Source organism: Cetorhinus maximus, chromosome 13, assembly GCF_964194155.1.
Source record: "Cetorhinus maximus chromosome 13, sCetMax3.hap1.1, whole genome shotgun sequence".
Classification (NCBI taxonomy): domain Eukaryota; kingdom Metazoa; phylum Chordata; class Chondrichthyes; order Lamniformes; family Cetorhinidae; genus Cetorhinus; species Cetorhinus maximus.
In genome coordinates, this window is record NC_135891.1 from 7740326 (window position 1) to 7759279 (window position 18954).

The 18954-nt window shown below is 43.9% G+C and overlaps 1 protein-coding gene across 1 annotated transcript in view; it reads right to left on the bottom strand.

The window, feature by feature from the left end:
* rbpjl (recombination signal binding protein for immunoglobulin kappa J region-like) overlaps nucleotides 1-10602 on the bottom strand; it is a 34703-nt gene extending 24101 nt beyond the window's left edge. Inside the window, exons 1-4 of the mRNA XM_078554867.1 lie at nucleotides 10572-10602; nucleotides 9546-9671; nucleotides 9115-9185; nucleotides 2989-3104 (exon numbers count right to left, since the gene is read on the bottom strand). Of these exons, the coding sequence (XP_078410993.1) occupies nucleotides 2989-3104; nucleotides 9115-9185; nucleotides 9546-9671; nucleotides 10572-10588 (330 nt within the window). The 5' untranslated portion in view covers nucleotides 10589-10602. The remainder of the gene's footprint in view (nucleotides 1-2988; nucleotides 3105-9114; nucleotides 9186-9545; nucleotides 9672-10571) is intronic.
* Between the last annotated feature and the right edge of the window lie 8352 nt (nucleotides 10603-18954).

Consider the following 18954-nt stretch of genomic DNA (forward strand, 5'->3'; position numbering starts at 1 on the left):
CAATTTCTTCTTAAAGTTACTGACCTACTTAGGCTATTGGTCAGAAAAGTCTCCCATTTAAAATCCTCATCCTTGTTTTGAAATCCCTCCAGGGACTTGCCCCTCCCCACCTTTGTAATCTCCTCCAGTCCCACAAGATCGGAAAAATCTGCACTCCTCTAATCCTGGCCTCTTGTGAGTCTCCAAATTTCATCACCTCACCATTTGCAGCCGTGCCTTCAGCTGCCTGGACCCTAAGATCTGGAATTCCCTCCCTAAACTTCTCCACCTCTTGACCTCTCTCTTCTTCTTTAAGACACTACTTAAAACTAACCTCTTTGGCCAAGCTTTTGGTTACCTCTCCTGATATTTCCTTATGTGGCTCAGTGGCAAATTTAGTTTGATAACATTCCTCTGAAGTGCCTTGAGATATTTACTCTGTCAAAGGCACTATATAAATGCCAGTTGCTGTTTGAAATTAAGGAAGAGTCAAGGATCTCAGATCAAATGGCAACCATCCCCCATTCACACCATTGACCAGTGAACCCTACTGGATTATGAAAATCTTAATTAAGATTAATGAAAATCTAAACAATGCGAAATAGGAGGTGGTAGTCAATTATCCTTGGGCCGAGAATCATAAATAGACCCAGCTTCTGGAATGTTGGATAGGAGTACAAGAGGTAGAAACCTGTAATACTGCCTTTCCTCCACATCATTGAACCATGGAAGCTGACAGAGGAGGGGTCACTTATACCATGGTGCCTGTGCTGGGGCTTCAAAAGAGCTGCCGTGCTCAGTCCCAGAATATCCTCGACATGGCTGGTAAGTGGGTATATGACACCAGCTGGAGCATTTAGGCCAAGAGAAAGTGATGCAATGTCACAATGACTCCAGGCCACTTTCTGGCACTGGGGGAGGACTCTGCCTAGTGTCTGCTGGCAAACTAGCCCATCCAAACAAAACCAACCCTCACTCTGAATATCAACCTGAACTCCAACTCAGACTGACCTGAACAAAAACAGAATTACCTGGAAAAACTCAGCAGGTCTGGCAGCATCGGTGGAGAAGAAAACTCTGAGTTCTGTTGAAGGGTAGTGTGGACTCGAAACGTCGACTCTTTTCTTCTCCACCGATGTTGCCAGACCTGCTGAGTTTTTCCAGGTAATTCTGTTTTTGTTTTGGATTTCCAGCATCCGCAGTAGTTTTTTGTTTTTATCAGACTGACCTGAACTAACCCTAACTCACCCTACCCCAATCCTAACAGCCCTACAGTCCCCCAACCTAACATTATCTAATTCCTAACACTATGTCCCCAATCCTATTTTTTTTATTCATTCATGGGATGTGGGCATCATTGGCTAGGCCAGCATTTATTGCCCATCCCTTGAAATGAGTGGCTTGCTCAACCATTTCAGAGGGCATTTAAGAGTCAACCACATTACTGTGGGTCTGGAGTCACATGTAGCCCAGACCAGGTGAGGACAGCAGATTTCTTTCCCTAAAGGACATTAGTGAACTAGATGGGTTTTTATGACAATCGACAATGTCATTAGACTTTTAATTCCAGATTTTTTATTGAATTCAAATTCCACCATCTGGGATTTGAACCCAGGTCCCCAGAGCATTACCCTGGGTCTCTGGATTGCCAGTCCAGTGACAATGCCACCGCCTCCCCTATGACTCTAATCCTACTCTAAACCCCTCACCCTAAATTCTATCCTCCTTATTTTGGTCTTAGGCACAACTGCTCTTTCAAATAAATATACCCTCTTGGAAGTAATTAGTATATGCCTCGAAGTACAATTATACCCCAGATAGATTGTTATCACAGCTGTGGCTCTCAGAGGCCAGCCAGCAACTGTTAGAGCATCCAGCATGCATTTAGAATTTTTTTTAAGGAGAATCAGGGTCATGGATCAGAGTTTGAGGTCATTGGATTATTGTAAATTGCAGAAACCATCAGAAAGAAAGAAGTTGCATTTTTAGATCACATTTCACGACCTCAAGATGTGTCAAAGCACTTTACAGCCAATGAAATGCTTCTGAACTGTAGTCACTGTTGTAGTACAAGGATCGTGGTAACCAAGTTTGTGCACAGCAAGCTCCCACAAACATCAATTAAATAAATGACCAAATAATCTGCCTTAGTGATGTTGGTTGAGATTTAAATATTTGGCCAGGGCATCGCTGATCCTCTTTGAAATAATGCCATGGGATTTTTTCCATCCACCTGAGAGGGCAGAAAAGGCCCCAATTTAACATCCCATCCAAAAGAAGGCACTTAATATAGTGCAGCACTCCCTCAGCACTGCACTGGGAGTGTCAAACTACATTTTATGCTCAAGTCTCTGGATTTAAGGCATGCAGGATTTAACATCATGATGAACTAACTCTAGTGAAGCTTTTAAGTCTTCCGGCACCCCACAGCTGTCCATTTGCAAGTGAGAATTTTCAGGTGGTGGTCCTGCCCGCCCCTCACCCAGCAAATCTAAAGCGGCTGAACCAGGGAGCACAGCCGGGCACTGCCAAGATTGTTGGCAACTTTCCAATTATTTAAAATTCTGAAAGGTTTTGGTAGAGTGGATGAAGAAAGAATGTTTCCTTTTGTGGGAAAGAGTATAACTAGAGGATATCAATACAAGATAATCACCAAGAAATCTAACAGGGAAATCAGAAGAAGCTTCTTTACCCAAAGAGAGGTGAGAGTGTGGAACTCACTACCACAGGGAGTGGTTGAAATGAATAGTATAGATGGATTTAAGGGGAGACTAGAGAAGCATTTGAGGAAGAAGCAAATAGATGGTTACGATGATAGATTTAGAAGAAGAAAGTGGGAGGAGGCTTGGGGGGAGCATAAACAGCAGCATGGACTGGTTGGACCAAATAGCCTGTTTCTGTGCCATATATCTTATGTAAAAAGCATATCCCAGTAGGATGGAATGTCATGGCCAATGACTTTAAAATATAACCACTGAAGTATAAAAACAAACGTGGTTCCATTCTTACCTTGGAGTCCGGCTGTTCTTCAAAGTTGATCTTCAATGCAGCTTCTTGATTGTTGGTCATACTATCCAGCCCCATGTACCCACAGAGCCTACAGCTCGATTCGTTGAGACCACATACTAGAACAGAAATAGTGTCAGTCACCTCATTGTTCTGGCCACACAGGCCAGGATGAGATAGTCTGGACAAAGACCTGCTTCACTGTGCCACAGCTGTCTCTCCGCCCCTCCCCTCATGCATCTGCGACACACTGAAAGGCGGACAGTTGCCCCTGAACCTCCTCGGACATTCTGCCATCAGCCTGCCACAATTTGGTTGTAAGTGCCACGATATTCCAGGAGGACAACCAGTCTTTCCTCCACACTTCCGGCAATGTTACAGCAAAGCATTGGCCTTGTGAGTCTCAGGGTTGAGGCTCCTGATCAAAGAACCAGAAGATTCGACAAATATCCACCAGTCAAAGGATTCTCGATTTTCACGACAAGACCTCACTTGAATTTAATTGGTAAGTCACCAATGAGTGGGGGAGTTAGACAGTCATTTCCATAGACCTATGCTAGTCATTAAATCTTAAAGTTGGGAGTGGGGTGGTGCATCCAATGGGAGGCACTGCTTGGCTGGCAACTCCTTATGGCCTCAGGAAAATCAGGGGACACAAGAGGTTGTCACCCTGTTTTTGCACCAACCCTTTAAGGACTGCTGACTGGGCTGCTCTAGATTGGGTATCACTGGGTGGAACTGCCAATTGGTAGCTACTGATAATCACATTGGATCTGACGAATAGCAAAGGTGATGTGCTACAGTTCATTCAGGGAGTCCAAGTTGCTGTGGCAACAAGCACATGCATGTTGTAGCCAGGAGCTATGGATAGTGATGGTAGAGGCGCCAATATTCTTCCCATCACATGGCTGACCAGGAATCTCTCCCACTCTTACCTGCCTGCCATTGGCACATGTTGGAAGTATTTACAGGTTGATACTCAACCTGTTTGGCCTTGTTTTAAATGCACCTTCCTTGGCCATTAAGTCCTGGGCTGGGACTCGAACCCTGAGCTTCTCTCTGAGGCAGGGATGCTACCCACTGCACCACAAGATCCCCTTCAACAGAATAGGACCCCTCCTTAAATATTTGTTTAAAAGGCTGCTGCCTGTTTCAGCCCTACCCAATGAAATGTCCACTCAAAGTTCGAATCCAATGGACCATGGACACTGCTGTGGGCAGTAAGTTTTTCAGCATGAGTGAGATGATAACCATGACAAAAATCGGTCCCTTCACACCCACCCTGGTGTAAATCAAACAGCAATCTCATGAATGACACACAATAACTGGTGTGTGAAATAGCTTCTCTTCCCGCACAGAATAACCTGACATCTTAAAGAAGAACCTGACTCTGAACAGAACCTAGCAATATGGTGGCAACTTTCCTGATTTTTTCCAGAAAGTTCCATAACATTCTCCAATACCTTCGACAACAGTCTAATAAATCAGAAACAGCATGGAGCTAAAATCATGTTACCAAAAGAGCCGCTTTTATGAGTATATATTAAATGTAGGAAAAATATCAATTGCTATAACTTAACTATTCAAAAATAACAACATTGAAAAGGCAGTTATTGTCATCCTCTTAAAGCCTCAGGTTTAACAGCTTTTGCATAAATACCTTCCTGGCTTGCACATTATTTGGAGTTAGGTGTTAATTTTGTCAAGGAACTATCATATTTTTCCTAATATTATTGTGGGATACTTTAAAACAGGCTTTTGTGTGTGTGGCTCTGTGTGTGTAGCTAATTTAATTGAACTAGAGACAGTTAGACTTCAAGGTTTAAATTATCAAAGAAGTGAGGTGTAAAATAGGCACCTTGAAAGGGAGATGAGTAAACTAGGGTGAGGGCTCAGCAAAGATGGTGAGAAGGAAATTTGCATTTTTAGATAAGTGGAGAAATGTTTGATTTTCAACGGGACATGGAAAATGTTTACAACTGGCAAGATAAATAAGGCAAGGTTATTACATTGATTTTTCCCAGCTGGCCATAATGAGAACATGAAAGATTTTTACATTCTGGGAAAAGTAACTCCTAAAGACAAGTTGAAACAATGGGATTTACAGATCATAAAGATACATTTAAAGAAGGATGGAAGGATGTATGAGGTGTGGATGTGTGAGACCTTGAAAGGTGCACCTTGTGAAACTGATTCGGCGGGGGGTGGGGTGGACAAAGCCTCTAGCCACCCTGAAGAAGTTTGCTGCTCCAGTGACCAAAGTTGTGTTAAAAGCCTTTGCAAGTTCATTGTCCAGTGGGTGCTTGTGGTAATATTGCTGGATGACTTTATAAATTTGGAATCTATTTCGAATGTTGGCTTAAAGGGCGTGTGTAGTTGGGAGTTTGGTTAAGTAGAAATTTTGGGAACCGTTATAACTGTGTAACTGTAATCTTGTGTGTGTTTATGTTTGTTCTTCTTATATTAATAAATGTTTTAATTTAATCTTTAAAATCTCTAAAGATGGTAGTAGACTCATTACTTCTGACTTCAGTGCACAAGCCTTCTCGTAATAAATACAAATTGCAAAACCGTTGTGATAGCGTGATCAAGCTTTCCTTGTGGATTTGGTCAGCCTGGCAAATACCATCTGCCGTATCATAACACTTTTTCACCTCTACGAATTTAAGAGAACTCTAAAGACGCCATATATCTTTCTTCTCTGATAGTTCAATGAATCTGAGGATTTATAATTCAGTTTCTAGTCATAGAAACAAGGGGAGGCCATTCAGCCCCTCAATCCTGTTCCACCTGTTAATCTGACCATGGCTGATCTGTATCTCAACTCCAATTCTCTTCCTTTGATCCATATCCCAATTATTCTCACCCAACAAAAACCTATATATTGATCTCAGTGTTGTAAGCTTCAACTGATCCTTAGCATCTGCAGCCTTTCGGGTGGAAACTGAGGAAGAGTTCCAGATTTCCACTACTCTTTTTGTGACGAAGTGCTTTCTGATTTCACTCCTGAAGGGTCTAGCTCTCATTTTAAGATGATTCCCCCTTGTTCTGGATTCACCCCACCTGAGGGAGTAGATTCTCCATCCACCATCTCTAGTTCAGCATGAATCCATAGCATAAAATATGTTAATATTCATTCTCACTCCAAGAGTACCAGTTTGAGAAATTGAAATGTCAGTATCCAGTGAGCTTTGCTTGAGGTTTGGGTTATTTTATGCCACTAGAGAATTGCAGGATTAGATTTCCCTTGTATCTAGCCCACACTACATGATAATGACTGATTTTGATACTGGGTTTTTCTTAAATATAAAATTCCATCCCACTGCAAAAAGAAAATTCACCCTGAAAACTTAGCAAAAATTAAGGTTTTTTTTCCGACAGCAGCGCTCTTATAAGAAGGTGCCAGCTGTCCGATTGCCTGTGCAGCCCTCAGGGATCCCAAGGCACATATCAGAAGCTACACAAAACTCCCTGTTCAACAGTCCAAGGAATTGCTGCAACCCTCACTTGCTTAACACAACACCAGCAGACAATGTGTCACTTGGGGACATACCTTATTTTGTAATCTCAAAAATGTATTAATCTGGATGAAAGACTTAATTCTGCTTCTTAGCTGCAGTGACATGTTAGGGGGTAGGGAGAGTAAGCATAAGAGAAAGTAAAGGATTAAAATTGTTTATCTGCAAAAGTGATGCTTCTCTGAAATAAAAACAGAAAATGCTAGAAAAACTCAGCAGGTCTGGCAGCACCTGTGGAGAGTGAAATGGAGTTAATGTTTCGAGTCCGTATGACTCTTCTTCAGTGAAGCTTCTCTGACTTGATGCTCCAAACTGTTCCCTTCTCTTCTATCGCTCAGTCATCCCTGTGGCACAGTTCCCCATCGAGACCAGTCCTGATTAAAGCATTAGCTACCTTTCCAAGAAATGTTATGCTTGGACCAGGGTAATTCTGGATCAGGATTTCTCTAAATCCTTAGGTGCGAACCTTAGCGCGCAGTCCACTTAATAGTTCATTCAAGGATTCAGTTTAAACAAAACTAACAGAATCTGAGACTCCAGACTGAAACCATTCGTGTTCTAAATCGTCCCATTGCCTCCATATTACGTTTGGCAGAGGGTTGACTCTGTTTTCTGGACACTGCTTCGCTAAAAGCACATAACTGAGAAGCATTTCATGCTTAGGTTGGGAATTCTATACGTTGGCAATAAACAGAAGTAGTTCAGTGTGGTGGAAGACTAGGATTGGATCACATTTCTGCTTGGATCACCGATACAATTATCCTGAGCTGATGTCTGTGTTTTCAGGCTGAGCCATAATGACAGGCAAGGCAGCAGGGTAATCAAAAAAAGGACACAGCATTTTGATCTGTTCCACTGTCAGAAAGCGCAAACCCCGTAACAGACATTTACTTTGTGATCTTTTCAGTAAAGCTATTCAGAGTTTAAACACAACAATATTTATACAGAGTTTCCTCTGTCAAATAAGCAATGTTTGAGAAAAAAACAGCATGTCGTGTTTTTAATCTTTTAATGAGAGGGTGTTTATGTTTGGTGAATTGTTTTTCGGATTCACAAAGGACAATATTGATGGGAATTCAGGAAAAAACCCAGAGAATGGCTTGGATGTGGTTGAATAGCATAGAGGGGACCTAGATAAACATCCAAGGGAGAGTGGAATACAAAGTCATGCTATTAAGCTGAAATGAAGTAGAGTGGGAGGAGGCTCATGTGGAGCAAAGACATCAGCATAGCCTTGTTGGGCTGAAAGGCCTGTCACAGTGCTGTGAATTCTATATAAAACACTTTCTTCATTTCAGGCACTCAAGTGTAGCTATCAAATAATCCACGATCAAATTAACCAACTGCAGAGTGAAACTTAGGACAGTCTGCCTTAAAAATAGGGCACAAATGGGCAGAGCCTACTGCACCCAAGTAGCATTTCCATTCTGGCACACTTTCTATCCACTGTTAAATGCCCAATTTGGTACCAGATTATGGGCACCATTGCACTGTGTGCCCATGCTCTCTAGCAACTGGGTTAAAGCTGGTCCAAACTCATTTTCTATCCAACCCTTGCTGCCAAATGACCAAGGAAACTTTTGCCTTATCAATCTGAATCAGGCCCTAGAGGTGAAAGGTCATTGTACCCACTGACTGCAAAATGCTCCAAATATGACTACTTTTAAATAAACATTTTTTTAAATTGTAGCACTCTGTCCTGTTCTTGGAAATTCAACCTCTCACCAGCTCATTCAACCCAAGAAACATGGAAGGGGGCCAACCTTTGATAATTACAAATTCCTGGGGTGGAGGGGGGATGGGGTGGGCAGAGTGGAATTTTTTCAGAGGCATTTTTCCCTCCTGATTGGCCTTGTTTCCTTCCCCTGTGCTTTTTGCCTCACCCAAGGGGTTACATGGCTGTTGGTGGGGAGGCAATTGTCAAAGAGCTGGCACAGGCACGATAGGCTGAATGGCCTCCTTCAGTCCTGTAAGATCCTATGAAATTCTAATCATTGATGATTCAATGGGCCAGATGGTCCTTTCCACTGTCATTTTGAACCACAAAAAGATTTGTGCCCTGAGCCAACACCTGTCTAACCACTTTTAAAAATTCATTCACTGGATGTTAGTATCCTTGATAAGGCCAACATTTATTGGCCATACCTTGAGAAGGTGGTGGTGGCCATTCTTCCTGAATACAACTGCGTGGTTTGCTAAGTCATTTCAGGGGGCAGTTAAGAGTCAACCACATTGCTGTGGGTCTGGAGCCACATGTAGGCCAGACTGGGTAAGGACAGCAGATTTCCCTCCCCAAAATCAGTCAGGTTTTTATGACAATCCAGCAGATTCATGGTTACCAATACTAATGCTAGCTTTTTATTCCAGATTTATTTAATTATCTGAATTTAAATTCCCCAGCTGCTGTCAGGATTTGAGCTCATATCTCTGGATCATTAGTCCAGGTTTCTGGATTACTAGCCCTATAACGTAACCATTGCACTACTGTACTTGTTATGGATATCCCTGTCCGTCAGTCTTGCCATTGCATGCAGCTCCTGACTAATAGATCCTGTCCAAACACAGTGTAACTGTAAAGCATATACTCTGGTTAATGTTAAGACTGCCTTACATTTCAGTTGCTCATGTTTCATTCTCCATCCTGGACCAGACAGGTAGACAGATGGTGGAGGACAGAAAAACCTAAATGGGATTGAAAAAGAGAAACCGTCTATCAGTCAAGTGAATAGATTAATTTTGGCTGGTGTTGCCAGTTGAATTAACTTATCTGTCTCTCATACTGGTTCCCATTAGTAGACTTTGTCCCCTGTGTACATTGGCCCTGAGAATATCTCTCTTTTATGCTTGACTAGGGGAAACTTTCACATTACAAATCATTCACTCTACAAGCCATTGCAGTGCTGGAAACCTATCCTGAACTGAAGCCACAGAAAGTGTACATCTCTAATGAACTGTGAAGTAAAAAATAAATGAAATATTTCTAAGAAAAGTTTAAAAATGCACGTATATAATTGTCTTAGGTCCAAGGCCATGTCCTCTTACCTTTTTTCATTCCCATATGATTTCTGAGCAACCTTAGCGTGCAGAATCAGCACAGTCTGGTCAGGACGTTGCTGGAGGTATTGGCGAAAAGTGTCACGGGTCACACTGGGCTGATCAGAGCCAGACCTGAGGGACAGAATTATACCATAATGGAAGGTGTTCAATGCCACAGATCTCTATACTTGCTATTTGTCAACAACAGTAATGTCAAATCATTTCTCGCTGGACCCCTGGTCTCAGGAATGCTCCTAGCAAGCAGGAGGACACATGCTGAGTGGAGCTCAGATACCAAGAAGAAAATAAATAAAATGACCAATTTGGACTAGCAGTCCCTTAACATTAGAAGAGCCTTTCGCTCATTGAAGGCTTAGATAACTCCCCCATTCCCTAACGGGCATTTCCATTGCTTTCTCTTACTCGCAGTAAGTACAAGAGGGGAGGAACTGTACAACAGCATTGAAGGGCAGTAATGCAGCACAAACTTATAACAGAGTAAAATCCCAACAGAAGCGAAGAGCAGGATAAAACCCAGCACAGACTGATAGCAGAATGGGCCAGGAGGGAGTCATTGGCATCAGGTCCAATGTAGACATCTTTGCGCAATTAATTTATGCAGACCCAGCCCCTTTGCTCCAGCGAAGCCCTGTAAATCCCAAAAACAGTGAAAAAGAAGTCTCATTGTAACTGATCCATGGCCTTTTCCTGACCTTTGCACCCAGGAAATAGTCATTCTTTGGGGACAGAGGTCAGATAATTCAGCCCTGATTTTATTTTGCGAATGTACATCAATTTTAAAATTTTGTGAAGGAGCTAGTAATGTGAAGACAGATATAAGCAGCTTGATGTGTGCAGTTCATTCAGAAGTAACCCTAGGGATTAGAACATGCTGTTAAGGTTCCTCGTAGCCTATGAGATAGTGTCACTCATTGCTCATGGGACCACTTTCATTGCAGTAAAATGGAAAGTAAGCAATGCAGTAGAGTTCTTGTAAAGAAAACCTATCAAAGCAAGAATGTATGCCCGTACCAAGAATCTAGCTCCATTTGTCAGTTCTCAGTTGAGTCACTGACTGTCAGCTTGATGAAAGATTAAGTCCTATTATAGCAACCTGTCCAATAGCCTGAACATGACTGCATTCTTGACATTAATCCAAGGAGGCTGCAATCAATGGACAGGGCCACATTGTCAGCTCCTCTTGGTTGTGAGCTTGACCTGTTCCAAACTGATTGTTAAAATAAAATCATAGCATCAAAGAATGACACAACACAGAAGGAGGCCATTCAGCCCATTGTGACAATGCCACCTCTTCGAAAGCGCTATCCAATTTGTTTCACTCCCCTATTCTTTCCCCTTAGCCCTGCCAATATTTTTCCTTTTCAAGCATTTATCCAGTTCCCTTTTGAAAGTTATTATTCAATCTGCTTCTACTGCTCTTTCAGGCAGCACATTTTATATCGTAACAATTCACTGCGTAAGGACTGTGATTACAAGGACTGTCCACTGAAGAACTGAAATGAAGGTTTTTTAACCACACAATAAAGAGATTCGCGTACAACATTGGGATTCGGACCATAACTGTTTGTTTTGCTTAATTTACAAGAGGTCATTTAAGTTACACACTGCACTTCCAAACCATTTGTGACTTCCCATTCTTGAATGGTCCAACAGCAGAATCTGACCATCTCCCCTTGATGTTCAATGGCATTACCATCACTGAATCCCCCACTATCAACATCTTGGGGGTTACCATTGACCAGGAGCTGCAAATCCATGACCGTAACCATCTAGAAGGCCGGGGGCAGTAGATACATGGGAACACCACCACCTGCAAGTTCCCCTCCGAGCCACATATCATCCAGACTTGGGAATTATATCACCGTTCCTTCACTGTCACTGTGTCAAAGTCCTGAAACTCCCTCCCCAACAGCACTGTGGGTATACCTACACCACATGGACTGCAGCAGGTCAAGATGGTGGCTCACCACCACCTTCTCAAGAGCAACTGGGGATGGGCAATACAAATGCTGGCCCAGCCAGTGACCCCTACATCCCATGAAAGTAATTAATAAAAAAGTCAAGCTTTTTGAGCCTTGCCAGTGAGTGTTAATAGAGTTTTCAACAATGGGAGAGGGTTCAGCTTTGCCACTGAGTTTGAACCTGACTCACATGCAGCTTTTTGCTGAAGGAGATTGTAGGCTAGAGATTGAGATTGGGTACTAAAGATGATTGGGAATAAATAGCAATTGGGAATGGATTGTGACTTGTTGCTGTTTTGTTTATTCCCTAGATGTAGATGACATTGGGAAAAGCTGTGTTTATTCTCATTGCCATCTGGGATGCCATTTACTCCACATAAACATTGAAAAAGAAAGACTTGCATTTCTATAGCACTTTTATGACCACATGGTGTCCTAATGTATTTTACAGCCAATGATATACTTTTGAAATCACTGTTGTGATGTAGAAAATGGGCAGCCAACTTGCCCACAGCAAGCTCCCAGAAGCAGCAATATGATAGAGAGAAGGTAATCTGTTTGGCTGAGGGATCAACATTGGCCAGGATGCCAGGGAGAACTTGGCCTGCTCTTCTTCTGAATACTGCCATTGGATCTTTTATGTCCAGCTGACAGGGCAGAGAGGTTCAATGCCTCATTTACTGGATGGCACCTCTGTCAGTGCAGCACTCCCTCAGCACTGCACTCAAGTGTCAGCCTGGATTTTGTGCTCAAGCCACTGGAGTGGGACTTGAACCCAAAACCTTCTGACTCAAGAGGCAAGAGTGCTACCAACTGATGTAAATATCAAAACAAAGGATAGACCTCAGGATTAAGACTGGATAGCAACGGAGATGGGATGGCAATCAGGGGAGGAAATAGATAATGACAGGGAAGGGATACAGCTAAGGAGTGGCAATAAATAGTGATTAGCAATGGACAGAGATAAAGGATGGAAATGGGTTGCATTGGGAAGAAATAGTAATCAACACTGGCTAATTATCCCACACACTAAACTGAATCAAACTGCAGTAACCTCACTGGTCTTCAATGTTGGCTGAGCTCAGCGAACTCATCACAGAGCAACAACTGAACTTTAAACCTTCATCATCTATAAGGCATCTAACACATGGTAGGGGTGGGTGGGGGGCATGCTGCAGTGAATCACTAAATTAATATGAAGACAGACTCTATGTAAATGATATTAAAATACAGGCTGAAATTAATAACTTAGACAAGTTCATGTTGACTGCTTCAATACCAAAGGACAGAAACTCAGTAAGTGTGGGTTTTATGTCTGCACAGCGGGCGCCAGATTATTTGAAACTGTTTAAGGATTATTTATACTGCATCCTAAGCTTCAAAATTGCAGCAGTGTTATCACAGTGACTCACTCCTGAAATAAACCGTACTTGGGGTTTCAGATGATTTAGTCTGTTATACGATTTGATCTGAGGAGGTGACATTCAACTTCAGCGGTGGGCTCTGAAAGTCTGATCAGAAGGCAGTCTCAAGCACCACAACTGAATGCTGACACTATATGCACAAACATACTATTCACTGTCTGTACCGATCTCTCTTGTCTCTATTTTGTTGATACTACGATGGGTCTACAACTCTCTGAGAACACTGTGTTCATTCAGTTCTGGCCTCTCGAGCATCCCCAAATTCCCTTCATCTCACCATTGGCACCTGTGCCTTTAGCTGCCTGTGTGCTAAGCTCTGGAATTCCCTCCTTAGACCTCCCCACCTCTCTCCTCTCCTTTAAGATCCTGCTTTAAACTTAGCACTTTCACTTAGCTTTTAGTCATCCTCCTAATACCTCCTTCTTTGGTTCCATGTCATTTTTTTGTCTGATTATACCCCTGTGAAGCTGCTTGGGATATTTCCTACTATAAAGATGCTCTCACATTACACTAACAACCAATTTAAGATCCAGTCAGGCTCACAAAGTGACTCACTTACGCTCAGTAGAAGCTACATATATTCAAATGCAGGGATTTGTTCTCTGCAGGCAAAGGGAACGTGTGTTGGAATTGCACCTTGTTTGAACTGAACAATGCTTCAACCAATCAGAGGTGACTTGCCAACCAATCAACACCCTTTTCTCATGCAGTATAAATTGTTGCTGCCTTTGATATTTGGCATCCTTGCATCTGTCCTGATGAGTGCAAGGTGAAAAGCTTCAACAGGATGTGTCTTTTTTCAGCAATACTCAAATGCATTATTATTATTCACTGAAAATTCATCCTCCTTTCTTAACTCCATTCACCAGTGTGAAAACTCATCATTCTCCCTCCATCCCCACTCTGTTGAAATTGAGATCGCACAATCTGTTTCCTAATATGATCAACATTTTCAAGGATCTCAAAAAGACTGAAATTACTTAATTACTATCTTAGAATGATGCAGTCCAAAATGCCTAACCAGATAGCCAATCAACTTCATTCCCTTCCTTTAATCCACAGTCTTATAATCACAAACTTACTGTCACTACTGCTATATTTTCTAATCCTATCTTAAACTTTGCTGATATTCTGCACTTTTCATCGAAGTTTGCGATGAATAAAAATATTTGGTACATCCTAGATTTTTCTAGGTTCTGATGGTTGACCCTCTCTACAACACGAGCCTGAATTTTACACGCATCATGCACATGATCGGTGGGCCTGAAAGCGGATGCATTAACCGTTCCCACCTGCTATCCCAACCCGGACGCAATTTCATGCTGGCTGGCCAATCATGCCGTGGGATGGCAAGAGGAGGCCACCCCACTAGAGAAGGAAGGCCTGCATGGAGGTGGCTGCCCTGGTGAGTGGGCATGATGTTGCGTGCCGCACATGGATCCAGTGCCAGAAAAGGTTCAATGATCTCCGCCTTCCGCAAGGGCAAGTACCGTCTTGGGATGGAACTGTGTATAGTTGTCTTGGGGAGACCGTTCTTCATGGCGCTCAGAGGTGTAAGATGCAGAGTGACAAACGGTGCATATCCCTGTGCTGGCCAAGGCTGGGAGATGTGCCTGCTTGCCTTGGATGTACATAAGGGTGAGGTGTGCTAATCTGATGGGCACCTCAACCTGGGCTTCCTTGGGATGGGCTGAGGGGGCGAGGCTGGGATGGTGTGGCAGGTAGAGGGTACACTAACGAATGCACTTTTGTCTGTACAAGAGAAGATAAGCAATAATGCGCTGGAGTGGGCACAAATGGGTAGTGGGGTGCCCAACCTGTTGATACTTTCCAAGTTTGAGATGGATAACCTGGACATGGAATGCGAGCGTGGAGCAAGGTCCATAGATTGTGGAGAGGTAGGGGTCTCAGAGGAAGGTAAGGATCCAGTGGACAGGTGAGAGACTGGGGAAGTGTGTAAGAAATGTAGGATCATGGCATCTCCAATGAGAAGTTCTAATCAAAGGTCCCTATTGCTCATCCAATCACAGCACCTCAGTGAGGCAGTTATCCATTGTGTCATGCGTGCACAGTCACTTTGTTACAATGTAATCAACTGACATATTCTCCTCCCTAGATGCACCATTCTCACGATACCCGAGAGATCCAAGAACACTCCCTTGACACCCAAGGAGCAGCCACAGACAGATGCACCACGTCATTTCACCTCTTCATTCCAAGCATCAATGCAGATACATCCACATCAGTGGGCAATAGCACATCAGATCAGATGGTAGCTCACAGGGGTGAGGGCACATCACACTAGCATGAGGAGCTGGTGGAGGCAAAGAGTGCCCAGGGCACCGGCAGTCGGAGGGCTGCTGGAGACCAGGACCATGTTGAATCCAAGGCAGATGATGAGCCTCCAGAGTCGTCCATCAGGCAGCAGATGCTGGATGTCCAGCGGGATGTGCGTGAAGATCCGGCGAAGACCCTTGGTGGTCTGAGCGCCATGATCTCTGTCTTGGAGGAGTCCATGCAGAACGCGAGCACTGAGTTGACCCGGAGCTCCGAGCGCACAGCCCCCTCCACTGAGAGAGTGGTGGCTCTCATGGAGAGGCAGCTCCAGGATTGGAATCAGGGGTTTCTGGGGCTGTACTCAGACCTGCAAGCCCACGCACCAGCAGTGACATCAGTGTGAGAGATGGATGAGGCATCTCGTCTATCTGCTGGTGCCCGTCCATCAATGGCAAACAGGGAGGTTCAAACCAACGTCACGTTGGCAGACAACCTGCATTTTGGATCTGCAGGCTCCTCCCAGGGTGCTCCTCCTGACAAAGACAGCAGCTCCTCCTCCCCTCTGCCAATGCCTGTGGCATCTGATGAGACCACGATGACAGGACATCAGTCAGCAGGCTGCCTCTAATGCTGCTGCTGCGAGGGGTTTTGGGGCGGTGGGGGGGCACCAAGATGCAGCACTGGCAAGCGGAGGTTTTGGCACTATAAACACAAGAGGGATTGTCATGGATGATATAAATTAAATTGATACGTGTTCTATGTTCAAATTATGTAACCATGACCACCATTTAAAGATGTTATTATGTGTCATGGCCTGATTGTGCTTTATGTTTCTCATAGGCATTTGGCATGGGAATGGATTGTGACAGATGGGAAGGACTGCAAACTTTATTTCAGAGGTAGTTGGTTGACAAAGGGCTCACAGGATGGCCTCATCAAGCGCGTTCAGTAAAGAGGTGTCACCCTTGCCCTCACTTTCAAGCCATGCTTTGGATGCCTGGATGAATGAATGGAGAATCAAGGCCTCCCTGGTCTACCTGCCTCCCACAAGGTACATCACTTCCACAGTCACGTCCTCACCCTGAGCCTCCTTCAGCTCCTCAATCAGACCCATCAGTTGAGTTGTTCTCTGTGGCCTGGGGAGCTGCCTCCCTGTCTTCATCCTCCAATGGGCCCCCTCTTGACAAGAGTGTGATGAAGGTATAATAATTTTCATAATATTTTTCTGGTTTAGTGTAAAGTAGGTTTATGGGGGGTTGTGTTGTTCTGTCTGTGTGAGTGATTTAATTACATCTTGTAGACAAACAAACTGCAGGTTGAAGTTATCAAAAGAAGTAAGGTGTAGAAGTGCCTTTAATATGTCAGTGAGTAAACATGGTTGGGGTCTTAGCATGTAAGGTGTAAAGGGAATTTGCATTTGTAGGTAGATGAAGGGAGAATTTGGTTTTCAAAGGGATCTCAGTCTGTTTACGAGCAGCCAGAGAAGCAAGTTAAGGAATGTGTTTATTTTTCTCAAGGGTTATTGGCAATATAGTGGCAACATGAGAAGATTTATATTATGAGAAAGGTAAAGTTCCAAAGACATATGGACAATAGAATTTACACATTAAAAAGGAGAAACATGTATAAAGGAGAATGAGGCTTTATGTCAAAAGGACATTGTAAGATCTAGAGAAGAGCGAGAAGCCCCCAGGATTTATGCATTAAGCCTGCTGTTTCTAGAAACCGAAGCTGGGAATGCCACTTTGAATTCTACCGTGCAAGGTATTGTGTTTAACTTGCTGGATCTGTTTAAAATCAATTTTTTTACCATTGCCTTAACGGGGGTGTAACTGGAAACCAGATTAATTAGGGGTTTTAGGAGTTATTATAGTAGTAATTTGTAGACCTATGTATGTGCTTGAAATGTTTTCTTTTGTTAATAAATGTTTAATTTAGTTTTTAAAAAAACCTGAGTGGATTTATTACTTCTGAATTCAGGGCATGCATCACGAAATAAATACAAATTGCAAAACCATTGTGATAGTGTGATCAAGTTTCCCTTGTGGCACACATCATCAGCCATGTCATAACAAGAGCCACATTGTGCAGAGTGCAGCACACAATAACAATAAGTGAAATGCGCTTTGGAGGATATTGCAGTGCTCCCCCTGAGAGGAATCTCATCTTGAGCAGGCCAATGGTTCTTTCAATTACTGCCCTTATAGAGGCATGACTTCCATTGTACCTCTCCTCTGCTTCTGCCCTTAGGTGTCTAAGTGGCGTCATGAGCCACCTTTTCAGAGGATAACCTTTGTCACCCAGGAGCCAACCATCCAACCGAGCTGGAGCCATGAAGAGCCTTGGCACCTGGGAGTGTCGCAGGATGTATGCATCATAGGAGCTGCCAGGTTAGCTGGTGCAGACCTGCAAGATCTGTGTCTTGTGATCACAGATAAGCTGAACATTCATGGAGCGGAACCCGGCTCAACTGCTGGCACCTTTTATGGCCACGTAAGTGTAATCTATGGCACCCTGGTTGCGGGGAAATGCAGCAATTGCAGCAAAGCCTCTGGTTCGCTCAGCCTGGCTGGTTTTGTCAGTCATGAAATGAATGAAGTTCCTGACCCGTCTGAACAGAGCATTAATGACCAGCTTGATGCAGCTGTGGACAGATGATTGGGGGAAACCACATAGATCTCCCACTGAGCCCTGGAAAGAACTTGAGGGGCAGAATCTTGGATCGGCAAGCAGATAAAATGACGCGCGGTGATGTCGGGCGTGCTTCCTGACATCACCATGCATCATTCAGATCTTCAGTTCGGCGGGCGCACACCAGAGTCGGCTGCGCGCCCGTTGAACTGTCAAAGGCCTATTAAGGCCATTTAAATTCCAATTGAAATAATTAACTGAGTTGCCCGTCCAATCTTAAGGCTGGTGGGCAGGCGAAGAGCCCAGGCAGCCTTCGCATTTATCATGAAACCTCATCCACGGGTAGGATGAGGTTTCATGAAGGTTTTAAAACATTAATAAAAAATGTTAATAAAATTCATAGACATGTCCCAGCTCATGTCACACTGTCACATGAGGGGCCAAGTCTTTACATTTTTTTTTTCTTTTATTAAAATTTTTGAAAATCAAAGTAATCTCCCTGAGGTAGCTCCCTGCCTCAGGGGGATTTCTGCACTCTTTTGCGCATGCCCAGACTCAGCCTACTCCTCCCACTCCCACCCAACCCCCCTGACTGGGAGAAAATTCTCTCCGAGGCAAAGAAGTTCAGAGCTACTGTTATGTTAGGAGCCTCTGGCAAAGGGTGGCCACTTGCACAGTTTGAGGCGATCTCTGGGCCAATCATCTGGCATATGGAGGTCAGTCTCCCGAGAGAGATGGAGTCCCCTTCGGCATTGGACCTCCGACATGTCCAGGTAGCTGGAGTCCTGTCTGTAGACTCTGGCTGCAGGGTAATGGTGTCTTCTGCTGACCCTTCCACCTTGCACTTCCTGCTGGCCCTGCACCCACTCTAGCTGCACTTCTCTTCCCACAGATCGCCCTCTGGCATGCTGCCTGCAGACGCCAGGCCTCCTCTCCCTTCTGGCCCTCTCCTCCTCTTCGGAGGAGGTCCCTCCAGTGGAGTAGACAGTCCCCATTTGCTGGTACACAGATGGCACAGGATAGTGCCCTGAAGGGTGCACTTGACAGAAAGCCGCCAAGAAAGCTTGTAAGTCAAAGAGTCCTCCAGAAAACACAAGAAAT